The 16933-nt window shown below is 33.5% G+C and overlaps 4 protein-coding genes across 9 annotated transcripts; 2 read left to right on the plus strand and 2 right to left on the minus strand.

Moving 5' to 3' along the window:
• Positions 1-62: 62 nt before the first annotated feature.
• LOC105125828 (uncharacterized) lies at positions 63-4174 on the plus strand. 2 transcript variants are annotated; one of them, XR_842297.1, is made up of 7 exons: positions 63-374; positions 914-1000; positions 1103-1276; positions 1592-1630; positions 2539-2895; positions 3416-3701; positions 3781-4174. XR_842297.1 is itself a non-coding variant. In XM_011026464.1 (6 exons), the coding sequence occupies exons 3-6, from the start codon at positions 1253-1255 to the stop codon at positions 3515-3517; spliced, it is 522 nt and encodes a 173-aa protein (XP_011024766.1). In that variant the 5' UTR covers positions 63-374; positions 914-1000; positions 1103-1252; the 3' UTR covers positions 3518-3708. The 2 variants fall into 2 exon arrangements, 1 of the variants encoding a protein (XP_011024766.1); XM_011026464.1 differs by lacking the exon at positions 3781-4174 and having other exon boundaries at positions 3416-3708.
• Positions 4175-8024: 3850 nt separating this feature from the next.
• LOC105125830 (plant viral-response family protein (DUF716)) lies at positions 8025-10228 on the minus strand. 5 transcript variants are annotated; one of them, XM_011026468.1, is made up of 2 exons: positions 9163-10228; positions 8025-8390 (listed from the first exon to the last, which is right to left on the minus strand). In XM_011026468.1, exon 1 carries the CDS (start codon positions 10087-10089, stop codon positions 9169-9171), a length of 921 nt encoding a protein of 306 aa, XP_011024770.1. In that variant the 5' UTR covers positions 10090-10228; the 3' UTR covers positions 8025-8390; positions 9163-9168. The 5 variants fall into 5 exon arrangements, with proteins under 5 accessions (XP_011024770.1, XP_011024768.1, XP_011024771.1 ...); XM_011026466.1 differs by having other exon boundaries at positions 8376-8462; XM_011026469.1 differs by lacking the exon at positions 8025-8390 and adding an exon at positions 8460-8478.
• An 824-nt stretch (positions 10229-11052) lies between these two features.
• On the plus strand, positions 11053-14374 carry LOC105125833 (Pentatricopeptide repeat (PPR) superfamily protein). The gene has a single exon (XM_011026471.1). It carries the CDS (start codon positions 11185-11187, stop codon positions 13627-13629), a length of 2445 nt encoding a protein of 814 aa, XP_011024773.1. The 5' UTR covers positions 11053-11184; the 3' UTR covers positions 13630-14374.
• LOC105125832 (protein PXR1-like) lies at positions 14255-15185 on the minus strand. Its single transcript, XM_011026470.1, has one exon. It carries the CDS (start codon positions 15044-15046, stop codon positions 14453-14455), a length of 594 nt encoding a protein of 197 aa, XP_011024772.1. The 5' UTR covers positions 15047-15185; the 3' UTR covers positions 14255-14452.
• Between the last annotated feature and the right edge of the window lie 1748 nt (positions 15186-16933).

Consider the following 16933-nt stretch of genomic DNA (forward strand, 5'->3'; position numbering starts at 1 on the left):
CTTATGGGTGGCCATCTCCCGTGCCTTGAAAAAGGGAATATGGACCTTTTCTCTTGGTCAATTCATAAAGTAGAGCGACTTAACCTCGAAAGTCATGTGTTGATCAGATCTCAGATTCTATGGTTTTTTAGTTTTAATTCTTCCCAGCATACAAACTTATTTTTTGGTTTCCCACACATTGTGATTTTGTTTTCTTGTTTTGTGTGTTTAGCAATGTTCAAAGCTGCTAGAGGACACCATCGAGCAATTCACACAAGGTGAAATTACGATTCTTATATGCACAAATATAGTAGAAAGCGGGCTTGATATTCAAAATGCAAATACCATCATAATTCAGGATGTTCAACTATTTGGTCTAAGCTCAAATGTATCAGGTTCTGCCCTCTTCGCTTTCTCTTGTTTAATGTTTAGACATTTCTTCAAAAAGCTCACAGAATATTCAAAAGCGTTCGTTCTTTTGTTTTTTGTTTATATTGAAAACTCTTCTCAAAACTATGAGATCTCAAGCATGTTATTTCACTTTGTTTGCAGCTCCAGCCCCCAAGCTAACGACCCATTCTTGTATGTTTTGCTTCTCGCTATTTTTCCCCACCTGCTAAAAATTAGCATTAGATTTGCTCAAAATAAGTCTCAGGTCTCCTACAAGTAGAAGAAAAATTGGCTTTTCCACTTCCCTATTCCCTCCTAAACTATGCATTTATCTTTGGACATCTCTCTAATGCAGAAGTGTTTGTGGAATTAAGTTATTTTCTTCATCCCCTGACCTATATATATCAATTATGGAAAACCAGCAAGTAGCTTCAATGATTTATGGAACAAAGAAACTGGAATGTGTCTAGAATTCTTTATCTTGTTTTTGCTGTTGCTGGAAAATTTTTAATCTTATTTTCAATCTTTGATGTTATTGCAATAGTTGCGTGGAAGAGTGGGCAGGGCTGATAATGAAGCTCGTGCGCATTTATTTTACCCTGACAAGTCAATGTTAACTGATCAAGCGCTGGTATGCTCTGCAATACATCCATTCCTTTTTGTTAGCTCACCTTGATTATCATCATATCCCTACTATGATTTTCAAGTAACTTTGCAATCTTTGACTTTTCAGGAGAGGCTAGCAGCTTTAGAAGAATGCCAAGAACTTGGCCGAGGTTTCCAACTTCCAGAGAGAGACATGGGTATATGAGGCTTTGGTACCATCTTTGGTGAGCAACAGACTGGGGAAGTTGGGAATTTTGGAATTGATTTCTTCTTCGAAATGCTTTTTGAAAGTTTGTCCAAGGTCTGCTTCATGATGGATTTTATTATATCTTATACGATGAGAAAGAAGAAGCTTTGTTTAATTGTCATGTATTTCGTGTTTTGGATATCTTTGCATTCTGGTTCTTTTTCGGTTTCCAGTCTTCATCATGTTGTCTTAGTCTAATTGGATAGATCAAGTAAACCAACAGCACAGTTTCTGCTCTACAAAAAGATCGCTAGTGAATTCAGTATATGTACTAGTAATTGGGTCATATTTCTAGTGTCACTGGTTTAAACTTCGAATTTCTGTGCTGCTACTTTTGCTTCCCTTAACCCTCTTGAATTTTGTTTTTAGGTTGACGAGCACCGTGTAATTTCAGACCAGTCAGTACAGGTGACTTCTTTAATCTCTGGCATATTTTCTGTCAGAATACAGTAAGTTTTATTAACCTGTAAGCAAACTACATACGGAAACTACAAGGATTTAGGGTGCCATATTCTAAATTTCCTGTGGCATCATTTTGCTTATGTTGAGATTCTAATGAAAGAATGGGCTTTGAAAATTCTGAAAGGAGCTTCCTCTTGACAGAAAAAAGAATAAATCTCCATTTTATGTGTCTTTAGAAAAGTGTGCTCATGCTCGAGTTTCTTTAATAACAAGTTCTAATGAGCTCGTAGCTTGCAGCTTGCATAAGCAAGAGGGCAGAGGGGTGAGGTATTAGGTTCAAATCTTACCTTCATCAGAACTCTAATGAAATTGGAAAACACTTATCAAAGAGAAATATATATATATATATATATATAACAATAAGTTCTCACACAGGCACAAAGATTGAGCTTGTCATTAGCATGAAAGCTTTAGGATGTGTTTGTCTATGAGGTGCACCGCACGGCGTGCCTCACAGAAAACATGAATTTCATGTTTTTCAAGAGGTGCGCCCTTAAATAAACACATTCTTAGAATGTGAAAACTGATTGGTAGAAGCATGACTAGGAGCACTAATCTTTTGGTTACAAGTGTAAAGTGAAAACTGATTTCAACATGGACATGTCAACTGTCCTGACTAGTTAGCTTGGTTGATCAGAATAATTTCTGTTAGCAATATCTTTATTCAGCTCAGAGTTATATGTTAGCTCATAATCGAATCTACATTACTGAAGTAACTACCAACTTTCATTGAACCTCCAACTTCCAGTGTTGACAGTGGTGTAAAATGCAATGTAGCATTAGATATATTGAGTCTATAAATGGCAATGATTTTTTACTCAAATTAATCCCTTGTTTGTGGTTTTCAATGCCAGATTGATTTAAATATAAACCTTCATCCCCCTTCTAACTACATAAATTCCCTGGAGAACCCCATGGAAATTACTAATGAAGCTGAGAAAGCTGCAGAGACAGATATTTGGAGTTTAATGCAATTTACAGAAAATTTGCGTTGCCAATATGGAAAAGAGCCTTGCTCTATGGAAATTCAATTGAAGAAGCTTTACATTAGGAGAATGGCAGCAGATATTGGGATAACGAGAATTTACGCATCTGGAAAGATGGTTGGAACGGAAACAAATATGAGTACAAAGGTTTTCAAGCTGATGGCAGATTCAATGTCATCTGATATCCACAGAAACTCTTTGGTTTTTGATGGAAACCAAATAAAGGTAATTTGTGCTATATTTCCTATGGGATTACCTTTATGATAGGTGGCATTGTGCCGATATTAATTGGTTCTCTCTTCTTTGACACTCGTGCTCTCATTCAATGATGTGATAAACATGAATGTCCTTGCCTCCGCAGAGGTGAAGAAAGGAAATAAACGGAAACTCTTGACCTAAATTTTATTTAACTGGAGCATGGGGAGTGAAGAAAATATGTTTTATGCTCTTCTATGCTGGTCACTTCAACATCATTAATGTAGTTTGAGTTTTCACTCCTTTTGTCTTCTGGATCACTATGGATTCAAGATAATGAACTGATGAACTCTACCAGTTATATTTAGGATTGTTTAAAGCTCTATTGGTAGTTTAAAAAATTTCTTTTAACATTTTTTGTTCTTGGTTGATTAATCACAGCACCGCTATAATCTACCACTTAAATTTATGGTTGCCTAAAGCTGTCTTCGGAATTTAAACAGTGTCCTTAACATTTATTTATATACTTTTCTTTGTTAATTATTCATAGGCTGAACTGCTTCTGGAGCTACCGAGAGCGCAACTGCTAAATTGGGTCTTTCAATGCATAGCAGAACTTCATGCTTGCCTGCCTGCCCTTACAAAATACTAGTATTGATTGCTCTGCAGAATTAGCTCTTCCATTAACTTTCCCTTTTGCACAGTTTCATCAGTGATTCTTGAAGAGTGAAACAAGAATGCATAACTCCATGTTTCATTACACTCCGGTCCAAACCGCTCGGTTGCAGAAGCTGTATTATACCCAAGTCATGCCAGGTGGTTGGGATTGTACTGAGGTATTGTTTTGTCTGAGTCACAGAAGCTGTTTTTTCTTGTGCAAGTCATCACTGTTCTTGACCAGCTTTGATTTTGCAGGATGTAATGGTTGGATTAAGCTGTTCTCGCCGCTACAAAGAACAGTTTTATCACGGAGAAGACACAACGTATCAGCGATGATGACAAGTATCATACCATCCGTTCAGCATGACCAAGATGAACAGTATGAATTCAGCAAGGGGATAGAACTCTGCTCATTTTCTTCCCTATTGTTTTGCAGAACCTGGTGGGTGCATAAGGAATCATTAATGGTATTAACTACATCTTAGCATGTATTTTTGAGAAATGCAAGATACAAGGATGGAAGGTTTCGTTGTTGTTTACAGGTGATTCAGCGAAACATTATATTCCTTTCAGAAATCCTTTGTCCCTTTGAAAATGTTCAGCGGTATTTAAAGTTAATTTTTAATATTAAAAAAAAATACTGAAGTTACGAATGTGTTTTTTATATCATAATTTTTTTTAATTAAGAAGTAAAAAATGATGCATACGTTTAATATAAAAAATTAAAAAATATATAAATTAATAAATTATATAAAAAATTATTAATGTTAATTAAAGACTAGAGCTGAAAGTTGATTTATTTAGTAAAAAGTAAAAGATATATATACATTAAAAAGTTTTATAAGTTTTGATTACAAAGTATCTTGCTAGTTCATGATAATATATACTATTTAATAGAAGATAAAATAGAGGTATTGAGATTATTTTTAAAGTTGATTTTTATTTAATTTTGCAGCAAATAAAATAAATATTTGAAAGAGTTTAAGAGATTAAGACTTTGGAGAAAATAATTTATTTATTTAGTCAAAATCCCCATTTCTTATTTATGTGTTTTTTTTCTTGTTTTGATGAATTTATTTAATTAATAACATGAATTTCCAACCCCTACAACTTAAATTTCAACTTTATATATATATATATATAAAAAAAAAAAAAACTCCAAAACATCGTAGATACTCTAATAAGCTCATTTAAATTCCCAAAACAATCTTTAATTAAGAATAAAAAAAACAAAATAAACAAAAAGTATGGACCTTGATTTATTTTTTTCAACATGATTAAAGGGTAAAAATCACTTTAATTGAACTCTCTTTTTTAAAATAAACCAATTAACATCAAGATCAATATTTTTTTAATTAAAATGTGAATGTCTAAAATCTCTCTCTTTTTCATCTCAATATCTAGGGATTAAAACATTAAAATATAAAGTTTATGGTTAAAATATAAAATTCTAAAATTACAAGGACTAAAAATAGAAAAATAGAAAACTATACATATAATTATAAATTTTTCTAATTTTTTTCTGTAGTAATGGAAAAATTATGTTATCATTTTTATTTTTTTAGAAAACAAGTTTTTTTTCTTTTTATATTTGGTATTCTTATCATTTTATACTTAGTTTATTTATCACCATTCTTTTTCTTATCTTTATTTTTTGTAATTTTTTTTCTTTTTGTCTTTACTTTTTTTTTTTGAAAACTTATCATGCAAAGATTAAGAAAATGGTATTTCATTGTAATAATTACAACATTGTTCTATTCTTTTACTACATTAAAAATTAGTTTGAGATCTTATATATATTTATTAACACATATGATATTTATTATAGTTGATTATATGTAAATATTGACTTTTTGATTCACCGTTATATTTTTTACTCAATATCAACAAACGTGTTAATAACACCTACACACTCTAACATCGATGTTTTGATTTACGATTATATTTTTTATTCAATATCAAAAAACAGGTTAATAACACCTACACATTATGTGTTAGAAAAACAATTAGTCAACATGTAATAGGGAGAGTCGAATAGACGCATTAATATGTTTTTTTATTTGCTTTTTATGAATTTATCTTAATTTTATATCTAGAAGCACATGAAAACATTCTTTTACTGATATTATTACTGGTATTTGATATTGGGTCATTCATAGTATTATTATACGTTCCTATTCATTGCAGGTTGGTTATTCTTAACACAAGTCTAGCTTATAATATATTTGAAAGCCCTTGTCCAAATGAATATTTTACATAGAGCCAATAAGGAATTCCTTTAATAACTGGTTGTTTTGATCCTTTGAAATAACTTGATGAATTTAATAGATCATTTTAGATTAGGAGGGCCCAATGATTATAAATCAAACCTATTCAATTTTTACAATACAATGGCTTGTTGTTCACGAATTACTGTACCTTTCGTTTTCTTTTTAGGGTCAATATCAACAATGTAGTTCATCCAACTATAAACTTAATCTAAATTAATAATTATTATAGAGCTATGACATAATCAAATCCTAACGAATAAAACATTGAATTGAATTATATCGGTCTTTACTAGAAGTTATTACTCATTTTTGTATTTGTTGTTTTATTTTGTAATTATTTCTTTAACCTAGATTATACGTTTGGTGAATTAATTTGAGTTAACTCAGGTTGTTTTTTTATATTTTTTATTTTTTTTTAATTTATTTCTTTAACGTTAGGTTAATTAAAAATTAAACTTTATAATTTGTTTCAATTTATTTTTTATAGAGTTATCACAATCTCATAACTCAAGTAATGAATTTGATAAATTAACTCAAGTTAACTCATATTTTTTTTGTTTTTTTAATTGATTATTTTTTTCAATTTTAAGTTAATTAGAAATTGACCTTCATATATAATTTATTTTGATATGATTTATATAAAATTATCATGGTTTCATAACTCAAGTTGCGAATTTAATAAGTTAACGTAAATTAACTTGAATTTTTTTAATTAATATTTTTAGTTAAAATGTATTTTTACTAATTATTCAAGTTACTTTAAACTTAACAAATCAATTAAATTATAAAATCAATATTTAAATTTTTTTTATTAAAAAGATCATTTAAAATATCTGAACATTTTCTTTACTTTCAAAGTTGTTTTATCCAATTTTTGTTTCCTCAAATACAATGGTTAAAAACAACCCGTGCAGAATCAATGACCTTGATGGACATGACTTGTAATTTTAGAAATAATATAAGCAATTTCTGTACTGGGACAGACAAAATTAAGTTTCGCTGTCTCCGTTTATGCTGACCAAACATGTTACATTTTTGTCTCGTACGCCCCTACATCTTGCGAGGAAATTAAACAAATTAAGGTTTTTTTTTAATTAACATAATAATTAAAAGAATTTGGTGAAATAATACATTTTCACCTTGTCACCTTTGATAAACATGACTTTTATTAAATATCACACTTTAGATAGAAAATACTTAATAAATATTACTATTCAAAACAAAAATTTAATTGGTATTGCAATTCTAAACCTCAAAATCAAATAAATTTCCATCCTTACAAGTTTTTTCCATCCTAAAAAATAACATTGTTTGAGAATATAATTATAGAAAATTTTCGAAATATTCTTTACTTGAAAATATATTAAAATAATATTTTTTTATTTTTTTAAAATCATTATTGATATTAACATATTTAAATAATCTAAAAACACCAAAACTAAACATTAATTCAAAAAATTAAAAAAATTTAATTTTTTTTAAATACTTTTAAAACACAAAATAAAACAAAATAAACTTTTTCTTCCTTAAAAATAACAAGCCCACGCTTCTAACCTTTCTCATACCCAACACGTTTTCAACACGGAGGATGGATGAAGACAAGGAGATGATTAGAATGATATGTGATGAACTCTTCCCTGCCTCCACTTTTCTGAGTGGTGGTGACAGAAATCAACAACCTTTTAGACATTATTTACAAACCACGATTCACTCCACACTCCACATGTTCATGAGCATTGTCCCTGCCCCGACCTCTACCCTGTCTTAGCCCTCAAGAACTCAGACCAACATCTCCTTCCCATAGCTAAACACTCCAGTCCTTTCTTCAATAGTTGTTTACCACAGAATTTAATTGATGTTGTGGTTTGGAACAACGACATCAATTAAGCTTTTGTAAATTTCATGGTTGTGTGACATCAATTAGATGTTGTGGTTCAAGACCACGACATTCAAAAGTGGAAAGGTTATCTCACCAAATCTTTTTCCTACCATGTTAATTGAAGCATTTTTTATTTTTTTTTCTATGCTAACTGCCCAATTTGTCCACAAATTAAAGTATGAGGAAGCAAGAAATCATAGAGAAATTAGACAAGTCACTCAAACAACCGTTCTCCTCATTCTATTGGCTCTCTGGAAGGATATATTGATTCAGCTAGTTACGCCAAAAGTGAACTGTTCCCCAGTTGGTAATCTTAAGGAGTGATAATAAAGTAGTAATGGATCATATGATGATAGAACACCCAAAGATCTTCAAGAAATTCAAGAGTCTAAGTTCTTCCAAAAGATAAAAATAACAAGTCTATATAGGAAGGTAGCTATCCATCAGTTGGCCCCAAGGAAGCACCAAGAATGTACTCCAAACGAGAATGATAGAGACTTGGCGCCTTCAACTCAGAGAGCAAACATAGCTACAAGAAAACGACCCTGCCTTCAAAAATAATGGTGGCCGTAGAGGGAAACATAGAAAGACAACCAATTCAACAGTCCTTTAACAGGGTCAATATCACAAGGAAACGCTAGTACTCACTACAAGCTGATATTATGTAATCTATTGCATTTGTATTCAGCCTTGAAAATCTCTGCCCTGATCACAACCTAGAAACCACCACACCAGCATGAGAATTCTATCAGTTTCTTGAAAGACTTTATGACATGCCTATGTTGATCCTGGGACAATAAAATTCTGTAATGATCATATAACAACCTAGCAGATACTATTGTGATACCAACAAGTCATAGTTCTTTTATATCATATCATTAAATTTAAGATGCCAAGTACACAAAGAGTGCAGGAAGGCAGCAGCATCAATTATCAATGCGTCATCCCAAGTATTTCATTCTGCATTGCCTGCTCTATAAAGTTACATTCAAGGGATACAACATGGTTCATAATCTGGCAACCACCAATCTCAAAATCTCAATAGTGTGCCTATCAGCTTACTCATTGTTACAAATGCAATCTTGGGCAGGAAAAGAAAAATGCAGGAGCAACAGCTGGATATCTGGATAACAGAAACAAGTTTCGCTTACTCGAACCTTAAAACACCGAGTAAAATCTACGGAAGAAGACTTGAGTATAGTCAAAGAAAGGCATGCTAACCAAGTAATAAATCAAGAAACACACACAAATATTCAAAAATCAACACAATTGGATAGAACAAAACAGAGCTACCGAATAAAAAAGCAAAAGGGTTTGTATGCACAAAAACTGGTCGAGTTTCAGGAGGTTACAATGTCTCATTCAATCAATCAACGTAAAATGTAAAAAGAAGTGATACAATGACTTTCTTTCTTCTTGAGTTCCCAAGTAGCATAACCATCATCATCGTCTCATATCAAAATAGAAGGAAAGAAAGAATGAACTAACCAAAGATCAGGCCTGCGTGCCTGTCAAGGCCTTCATTTGAATATGATTAGAAGAAGAATCAGCAACTGAAGAAGCAGCAGTAGGCAAAGCCTCGTATGATCCCCCTAATCTTCGAACCCCATAACTCTTAGCAATAACACCATAAGTAACCATAACAATGAGCACCACAAACATGACATGGACCACAAAAACCAGATCCAAAATAGCCACCGCTCTCAATCTAGAATCCTCCAACTCACACTTCGTCGATCCCTCCACACCTCTCACCACATCCAGCAATTTGTGGCAACCATCAGGAATAAACGCGTCCACGTAAAGCGAGAGTCCTGTCTGGAGCATCCAGAGTCCCTGCAAGCAAACAGCCCCGCCCAATCCCACATCCGCAACGAACATTCTAGGCTGGCAAGCGAGGATCAGGCAGAGGAGGGCGGCAAGGGCGGAGATTTGGGCGGAGACGGAGTCGCATTTGGCTTGGAGATCGGAGGTCTGGACAGAGGCGGAGGAGGCGGAGGATGAGGACTGGAGGAAGAAGACGGCGGAGGCGAGGGCGAAGAAGAGATCGGAAGGGAGAGGGAGGAGGGAAGTGGAGTCGGAGATGAGGAGAGAAAGGGAGAGGATGAGGAAGAGGAAGAGGACGGCGGCGGATTGGAGAGAGGTGAAGCGGTGGACAGGTGTACTCCCCTTGAGTAGCGGGTCGGAGTCGGAGGAAACTAGGGTTTGGTGAGCAAAGGCAACGAGGAGGCAGAGGACTAGGAGGTAAAGCTGGAGGTATTTAAAGCGATGGGAGGAGGAGAAAGGGTAGTAGGGTTTGGCGATGTAAGCGTGTGGAGATTTGAGGTAGGTGGTGGTGGTGGAGATGAGATGGTAGAGCGCTAGTGCAATCAGTCCTGCTGACGAGAATATGTAGTAAAAGACACCTCCTCCCATTCTCTCTTCTCTTCTTCTTCTTCTACTGATTTTGGGATCGCGCTGTGACAGACATTTGAAGAGAAACAAGCAACCATCAGCAGCTAAACCAAGCCATTTTTTAGCTTTAGCTGGTCAACTAGTTCAGGGTCTCATGGAAATCTTTTTTGGAGTTAATCGGTCTACAGTAATAATTTATATTAAAATAGTATTTTTAAAATATATATTGGAATTGAGCTTAATTAGTCGGGTGCATTAAGTTTTTAGGTTTCGTAGAGTTTTTTTTTTTTAATTCAACTTAAAATCGAAGCTTTAAAAAAACAAAGTTAATTTTATAAAAAAATTAAATTAAATAAATTATTTAAATTAACTTAATTAACTTCTAATCTAATATATAAAATAAAAATAATAACTTCATAAAAAAAATATCAAATTACAAAACTTAAAGGATAACAAATCATTCTTTATTAATAAACTTAAACTAGATTAATTTTTTAAATTGAAAGATTGGGTCATGATATTAAAATTACTTCATAAAAAATAAATATAAAAAAATAATAAAGTATAATTTTTAATTATAAAAAATTAATAATAAAAATAATAAAAACTAAATATTATATGAAAAATAAATGAAAGAAAATAATTAGAATTTAAATGGAAAATAAATTAAGAAAAAAATAACAATAAAAAAATAAAGATGAAAATTAGATAAAAAGTTAAATAGAATATTAAAGGATAAAATAAATAAATAAATAAAAGGATAAAAAATATTAATTAAAAAATCAAAATCAAAATCAAATGTAAAAATTAAATCAAATAAAACATTAAGCATAAATTGAAAAAACTCAAATAAATCAAGAAAATAATTTAAAAAAAAAAAGTAAAAAAGCACATGTGTAAAAGACTATATTCCCCTAAATCAAGTTATTTAGCTTTGTTAATGAAAGGCAAATTTTTCAATTCACCATGCAAGTATCCACAAGTTTATTTTTATTTTTTTTAATTTAACTTCATTTAATTTTAATGTTAATTTCTGAATGAAATAATAATCCCTTGCAACCGTTGAATTAAGAGGACACGGCGAGAATAGCTCTTCCTTTCTTCTTTTGTTCTTCCATGAAAGTGAAAGCACCACCATTCAGGGCAAATCAACTCAAAACCCTACATGCAGCCTCTTCACGTCAAACTCTCCAGACCTGCATTGATGCCAGAATCGTCAAAACGGGTTTCGACCCCATCACGAGTCGCTTCAATTTCATGATAAAGGATCTTTCCGAAAGAGGGCAGTTATGTCAAGCACGCCAATTGCTTGATCAAATGCCTAACAGAAACTCATTCTCCATAGACATTATTATATCTGGATACGTCAAATCGGGAAATCTTACAGTTGCTAGAAGAATTTTTGACGATACGGACGAACGCACTGTAGTCGCATGGACAACTATGATTGGTGCGTATTCGAAGAGTAATCGTTTTGGAGATGCGTTTAAGCTTTTTGCTAAGATGCATAGGTCCGGTTCTCAGCCTGATCATGTCACCTATATAACTCTTTTAACTGGGTGCAATGACCTCGAAGTGGCCAAAGAATTATATCAGGCTCATGCCCAGATTGTCAAACTTGGTCACCATCTGAACCATAGAGTTTGCAATACACTGCTTGATTCTTATTTTAAAACAGGTGGCCTAGATTCAGCTCGTCGGATCTTTTTGGAAATGTGTGGATGGGATTCTGTTTCTTTTAATGTGATGATAACAGGGTATGCAAACAATGGGTTGAATGAAGAAGCGATTAAGCTTTTTGTGGAAATGCAAAATATAGGTTTCAAGCCTTCCGATTTTACTTTTGCAGCAGTTATAAGTGCCAGTATAGGGTTAGATGACACAGCATTTGGGCAACAAATCCATGGTTTTGTTGCGAAGACCAGTTTTATTAGGAATGTGTTTGTGGGGAATGCGTTCCTTGATTTTTACTCAAAACATGATTGTGTGAATGAAGTGAGAAAGCTTTTTAATGAGATGCCGGAGTTGGATGGTGTTTCTTACAACGTGATCATCACAGCATATGCTTGGGTCGGAAAAGTAAAAGAATCGATTGATCTTTTTCAGGAGCTTCAGTTTACAACTTTTGATCGTAAGAATTTCCCTTTTCCAACCATGTTAAGCATAGCTGCAAGTTCATTAGATTTGCAAATGGGTCGGCAACTTCATGCCCAGGTCATTGTTTCAATGGCTGATCCAGATTTTCGCGTTTCAAATTCTTTGGTTGACATGTATGCTAAGTGTGGCAAATTTGAGGAAGCTGACAGGATATTTGTGAGACTGAGCAGTAGAAGCACAGTTCCTTGGACAGCCATGATTTCAGCTAATGTTCAGAGAGGACTCCATGAAAATGGCCTGAAACTGTTTTATGAGATGCGCAGAGCTAATGTAACTGCTGACCAGGCTACTTTTGCCTGTGTCTTAAAAGCCTCTGCTAATCTGGCTTCAATTTTACTGGGGAAACAGTTACATTCTTGCGTAATCAGATCAGGTTTCGTGAATGTTTATTCAGGATGTGCGCTGGTGGACATGTATGCAAACTGTGCCTCTATTGAAGATGCAATTAAAACTTTTGAAGAAATGTCAGAAAGGAACGTGGTCACTTGGAACGCTTTATTGTCGGCATATGCACAAAATGGAGATGGCAAGGGCACACTTAAATCTTTCGAAGAGATGATTATGTCAGGTTATCAACCTGATTCAATTAGCTTCCTTTGCATTTTAACTGCTTGCAGCCACTGCAGATTAGTTGAAGAAGGATTGAAATACTTCAATGACATGACTGGTGTCTATAATCTAGCTCCTAAGAGAGAACACTACACGGCCATGGTCGATGCATTGTGTCGGAGTGGACGATTTGATGAAGCAGAGAAGCTCATGGGTCAGATGCCATTTGAACCGGATGAGATCGTGTGGACATCCGTTTTGAACTCGTGTAGGATTCATAAGAACTATGCGCTGGCTCAAAAAGCAGCTGGTCAACTTTTTAATATGAAGGTGCTTAGAGATGCTGCCCCTTATGTCACCATGTCCAATATCTTTGCAGAAGCTGGTCAATGGGACAGTGTAGTTAAAGTGAAGAAGGCAATGAGGAATCGAGGAGTCCGTAAGCTTCCCGCGTATAGTTGGGTTGAAATTAAACATAAGGTCCATGTTTTTTCTGCAAATGATGACAAACACCCACAGCAGTTAGAAATCCTACGAAAGATTGAAATGTTGGCAGAGCAAATGGAAAAGGAAGGGTACGATCCTGATATCAGTTGTGCCCACCAGAACGTGGATAAAGAAAGCAAAATTGACTCTCTTAAATATCACAGTGAACGCTTAGCAATAGCATTCGCATTAATCAATACTCCAGAGGGATCACCAATCCTAGTGATGAAGAACTTGCGAGCTTGTACAGACTGCCATGCTGCGATCAAGGTGATCTCAAAAATAGTTGGAAGGGAAATTACAGTCAGGGATTCAAACAGGTTCCATCATTTTAGAGATGGGTCTTGCTCTTGCGGGGATTATTGGTAAATGCTGAGGGCGTAAACTTAGGGAGGCTCAACTTTCCTTTCTCCAAGATTGCACGAGCAATGTTATAGCTGAAGAGTGAACAGATTCTTCTGGAAGGTGCAGCTCTTGGCAAAAAATCCATCTACATCGCGTTGCTTTTTACCAATCCTTGCAGCCTCTTTTGAGAAAGAAGAAATGGATTATACATACGAACACAGGATTTGCTATCTATTACTTTGTATTGAAGAAAGTCAGCATTCAGAAAGGACCGACAACCTGAGCTGATGTCGTGACGACAACTGATGTTGCCGCCCTATTTTTTGGCAATCACAGGGCCACTAGGCCCAGGTGCACAGTCAAGGGGAAATTGGGAACCGACCCCATTGAAACCCACCGAGTTTGCCAACCAAGAATCGGCCTTCCTGCATAATGGTGCTTGATGCTGCCTTCTCGCTCACTCTCTTCTCATGTAATGTTGTTAAACCAGAAAATGCCAGCATGGGTTCAAACCTTGCCTTCTTTTACACTCACTCACTCTTTTGTTAAGGACTGGAAACATTGTTAATTCAATTGTATACAGAATTCTGTCATCCTCAACTCTCTATGCATTGTTATCCACAGTAAAAAACCTAAAGAAAACCATTGAAGCAAGCAAGAATTTGACTGTGTTGCCATTTCCAAATCTTTAGGATACAATAAGCATTTTCATTGAATGCCCACATTAGATTTGAACACCAAAACTCTCCAGAAAAAACAAAAAAAAAAAGATTCTTACATTGAATATAAGATAAAAACATAAACAGCAGGAAAAGACTAGCATAAAACTCAGAAGAAAAAAATAACCCTAATCGTTCTTGTTAGCATTCTTCTTCTTCTTGTTAACAAGCTCGTCAGGAACAACCTTAAGCAACTTCCTATCCTTAGACTTAGCAATCTTCTTGAGAGTTTTAGGGTTAGTGATCTTCTGCAACTTAGTACCAGACCTCAATATATTCTCCTGCTTCCTCTTCTCTCTCTCTTCTCTCATCTTCCTCTTCTCCACCTTATTCTTCCTAATCTCCTCCTTCAACTCATTCTTCCTCTCTCTGTATGCTTTCTTTATCTCCTTCTCCTTCTGCCTCTCCTCGAAACTCGTGCCCTTCTTGCTCACTTGCTTCGCCGACGCTCTCTGTTTCCTCGGTTGTTTCCACTTCCGTCCAGACACCTTCCCTGCGATGACCCCATCGTATGTTGGCTTTCCCACGGCTACCGGTTTGTCTGGATTATCCGTTGAAGGTATTGCCGATCGCTTTGCCGGTGGTGCGTCGATCTCCATCGATGCATCGGCGGTTGTGGTTTCGGTGGTGAGTAGTTGAAGCGCTTCATGTTCGCGTTTACGCTTGTACGTCTTGCCGCCGAAGCCTTCGTCAAGGAAGCGTAAGTCTATCGTGCAAGCCATGGCTGCTGTTTTTTTTTCTGAAACCCTAATGAGAGAATGTGGTGTGTTTTGGTTTTATACTTTATCCGGGGAGGTTACGGGTTTGGATATTTTATAAAACGGGGCGGATTCGGGTCTGGCTATTCATGGGACCGGGTTGTCTGAAACGAATTCTAGGTGGTGTCCGAAATACCATAACATGGAAGGTGTTATTCCCACGGTAGTCTTTATGCTATTAATTTTTATTTCTTTAATTTTAAAATTTGTATTATAAAATAAAATTTTGGTATGTGTACATAAGTTAATTTATATAATACATGAAAACATAATTATTTTCATAACAAATTAAGAAACAATGCATTTTTTACATGAAAAAGTTTCAAAAAGTTATAATTAATTATTTTTAAGAAATTGTTGTGGTCAATTCGATTAAACTATTTTTTTCTATAAATCTTTTTAAAAACTTTCTCTAGCTAAATTTTTTTTTTGTTTATTTGTTTCTTTTTTAATATATATAATTATTATTTTACTAATAGTATGGTTTTTGATAAAGACTTTGAAAAATAAGTTCAAATAGAAAAGAAATAAAAAATTATATTTTGATAATTTTAAAGTATTGAATATAAAAATAAAGAAATAGTTAATTTAAAAAAATTATAATAAAAAAATTTGTTTAAGTATCATTAAATATTTATGAGAGATTTTTTAAAAAGCAAATATACATATTAGTTTCACATATAATTATATATAAAATAATTATCAACATTACTATTAAAACCTTAGAACTTTCTTATTTGAAATGCAAGGTATCATCATGTGATTTTTAAACTATCATTGTAATTGTTTTATTTCAAAAAGAATTTAATTTAGAATGTTAAAAAAAATTAATTTAGGAGAGAGAGAGAAGGAAAAAAAAGCAAACATTATCAAGTTTAAACTCTTGAGCTTTTTAGACGGTGAAACCCATGACCTAATTCTAAAAAAATAAGAATCTACATCCACCCATGAACTCAAAAATCCAAGTCCGTGTGCTTTTTTAACTCAAGTAGATGACATTGTTTGCTTACTTTTAAAAGAAAAACAAATAAATAAATAATACATCATTTATTTAGATAAATAATGTTTACTTTATTAAAATAAATTTTGACTATATTCAATGATCGAAAAAATTAGGACCTAAGAAATTTGAATCCCAAAACCCAACTTTGAACCTATTTTTCACCTAAAAAACACATGAAAAAAAAAAGATATAGAAACCTCCTTAATAACTCCATGACATGATTAAAAGATTGATATTTGCTTCCAAGTGCAAGAGTGTTGAAGTAATAAATAACCCGGCAAGATCAAGGTTGAACCACAAAAAGATTAATTGTATAAATTATAAATAACAATAATACAACAACAACAACAATAACAATAGTGGTATTAACAATAGTAATAGTAATAATAAAGAAGAAAAGGAAGTTGATGATAACTTTGATATGGAAGATTAAACAATGATAAAAACAAATGTTAATGTTAAAGGATTCACTAATAGTATTTCAAACAAGTATAGTATAAACTCTTATTATTCAACTGGAAATTACACACAAATGATGTTCCAATCAGATTATAAATTATTAACATGATTACATTTGTTATTTTATTCAAGTAATGCTAATACTTATAAATATTGTCAGGCATTCATGATTATTACTTATGTTAACAACAAATCAAGTTCCTTTCATAGAACAGGTATCGGTTATACCATATGGTATATGCTATGAAAGTATCAAGTATTTGTTGTACCAAGGGTTATACAAGATAAATCTATAGTGACCATTTAACAAGCAAAGTATTAAAAGTGAATAAGATAACAATACAAAACGTGTTAGTATCAAATATTAAAGTCCATGTTAAGTTTACACT

This window comes from Populus euphratica, unplaced genomic scaffold, assembly GCF_000495115.2.
Source record: "Populus euphratica unplaced genomic scaffold, PopEup_1.0 scaffold58.1, whole genome shotgun sequence".
NCBI classification, from domain to species: Eukaryota; Viridiplantae; Streptophyta; class Magnoliopsida; order Malpighiales; family Salicaceae; genus Populus; species Populus euphratica.

What these genes read in the sequence shown, in the direction of transcription:
- LOC105125828 (XM_011026464.1), top strand. Translation starts at nt 1,253, where the DNA reads ATGCTTTTTGAAAGTTTGTCCAAG. An exon ending in TTTTTGAAAGTTTGTCCAAG is followed by an intron (nt 1,277 to 1,591) that starts GTCTGCTTCATG and finishes TTTTGTTTTTAG; the next exon opens with GTTGACGAGCACCGTGTAAT. An exon ending in TTTCAGACCAGTCAGTACAG is followed by an intron (nt 1,631 to 2,538) that starts GTGACTTCTTTA and finishes TTTCAATGCCAG; the next exon opens with ATTGATTTAAATATAAACCT.
- LOC105125830 (XM_011026468.1), bottom strand. Translation starts at nt 10,089, where the DNA reads ATGGGAGGAGGTGTCTTTTACTACATATTCTCGTCAGCAGGACTGATT.
- LOC105125833 (XM_011026471.1), top strand. Translation starts at nt 11,185, where the DNA reads ATGAAAGTGAAAGCACCACCATTCAGGGCAAATCAACTCAAAACCCTA.
- LOC105125832 (XM_011026470.1), bottom strand. Translation starts at nt 15,046, where the DNA reads ATGGCTTGCACGATAGACTTACGCTTCCTTGACGAAGGCTTCGGCGGC.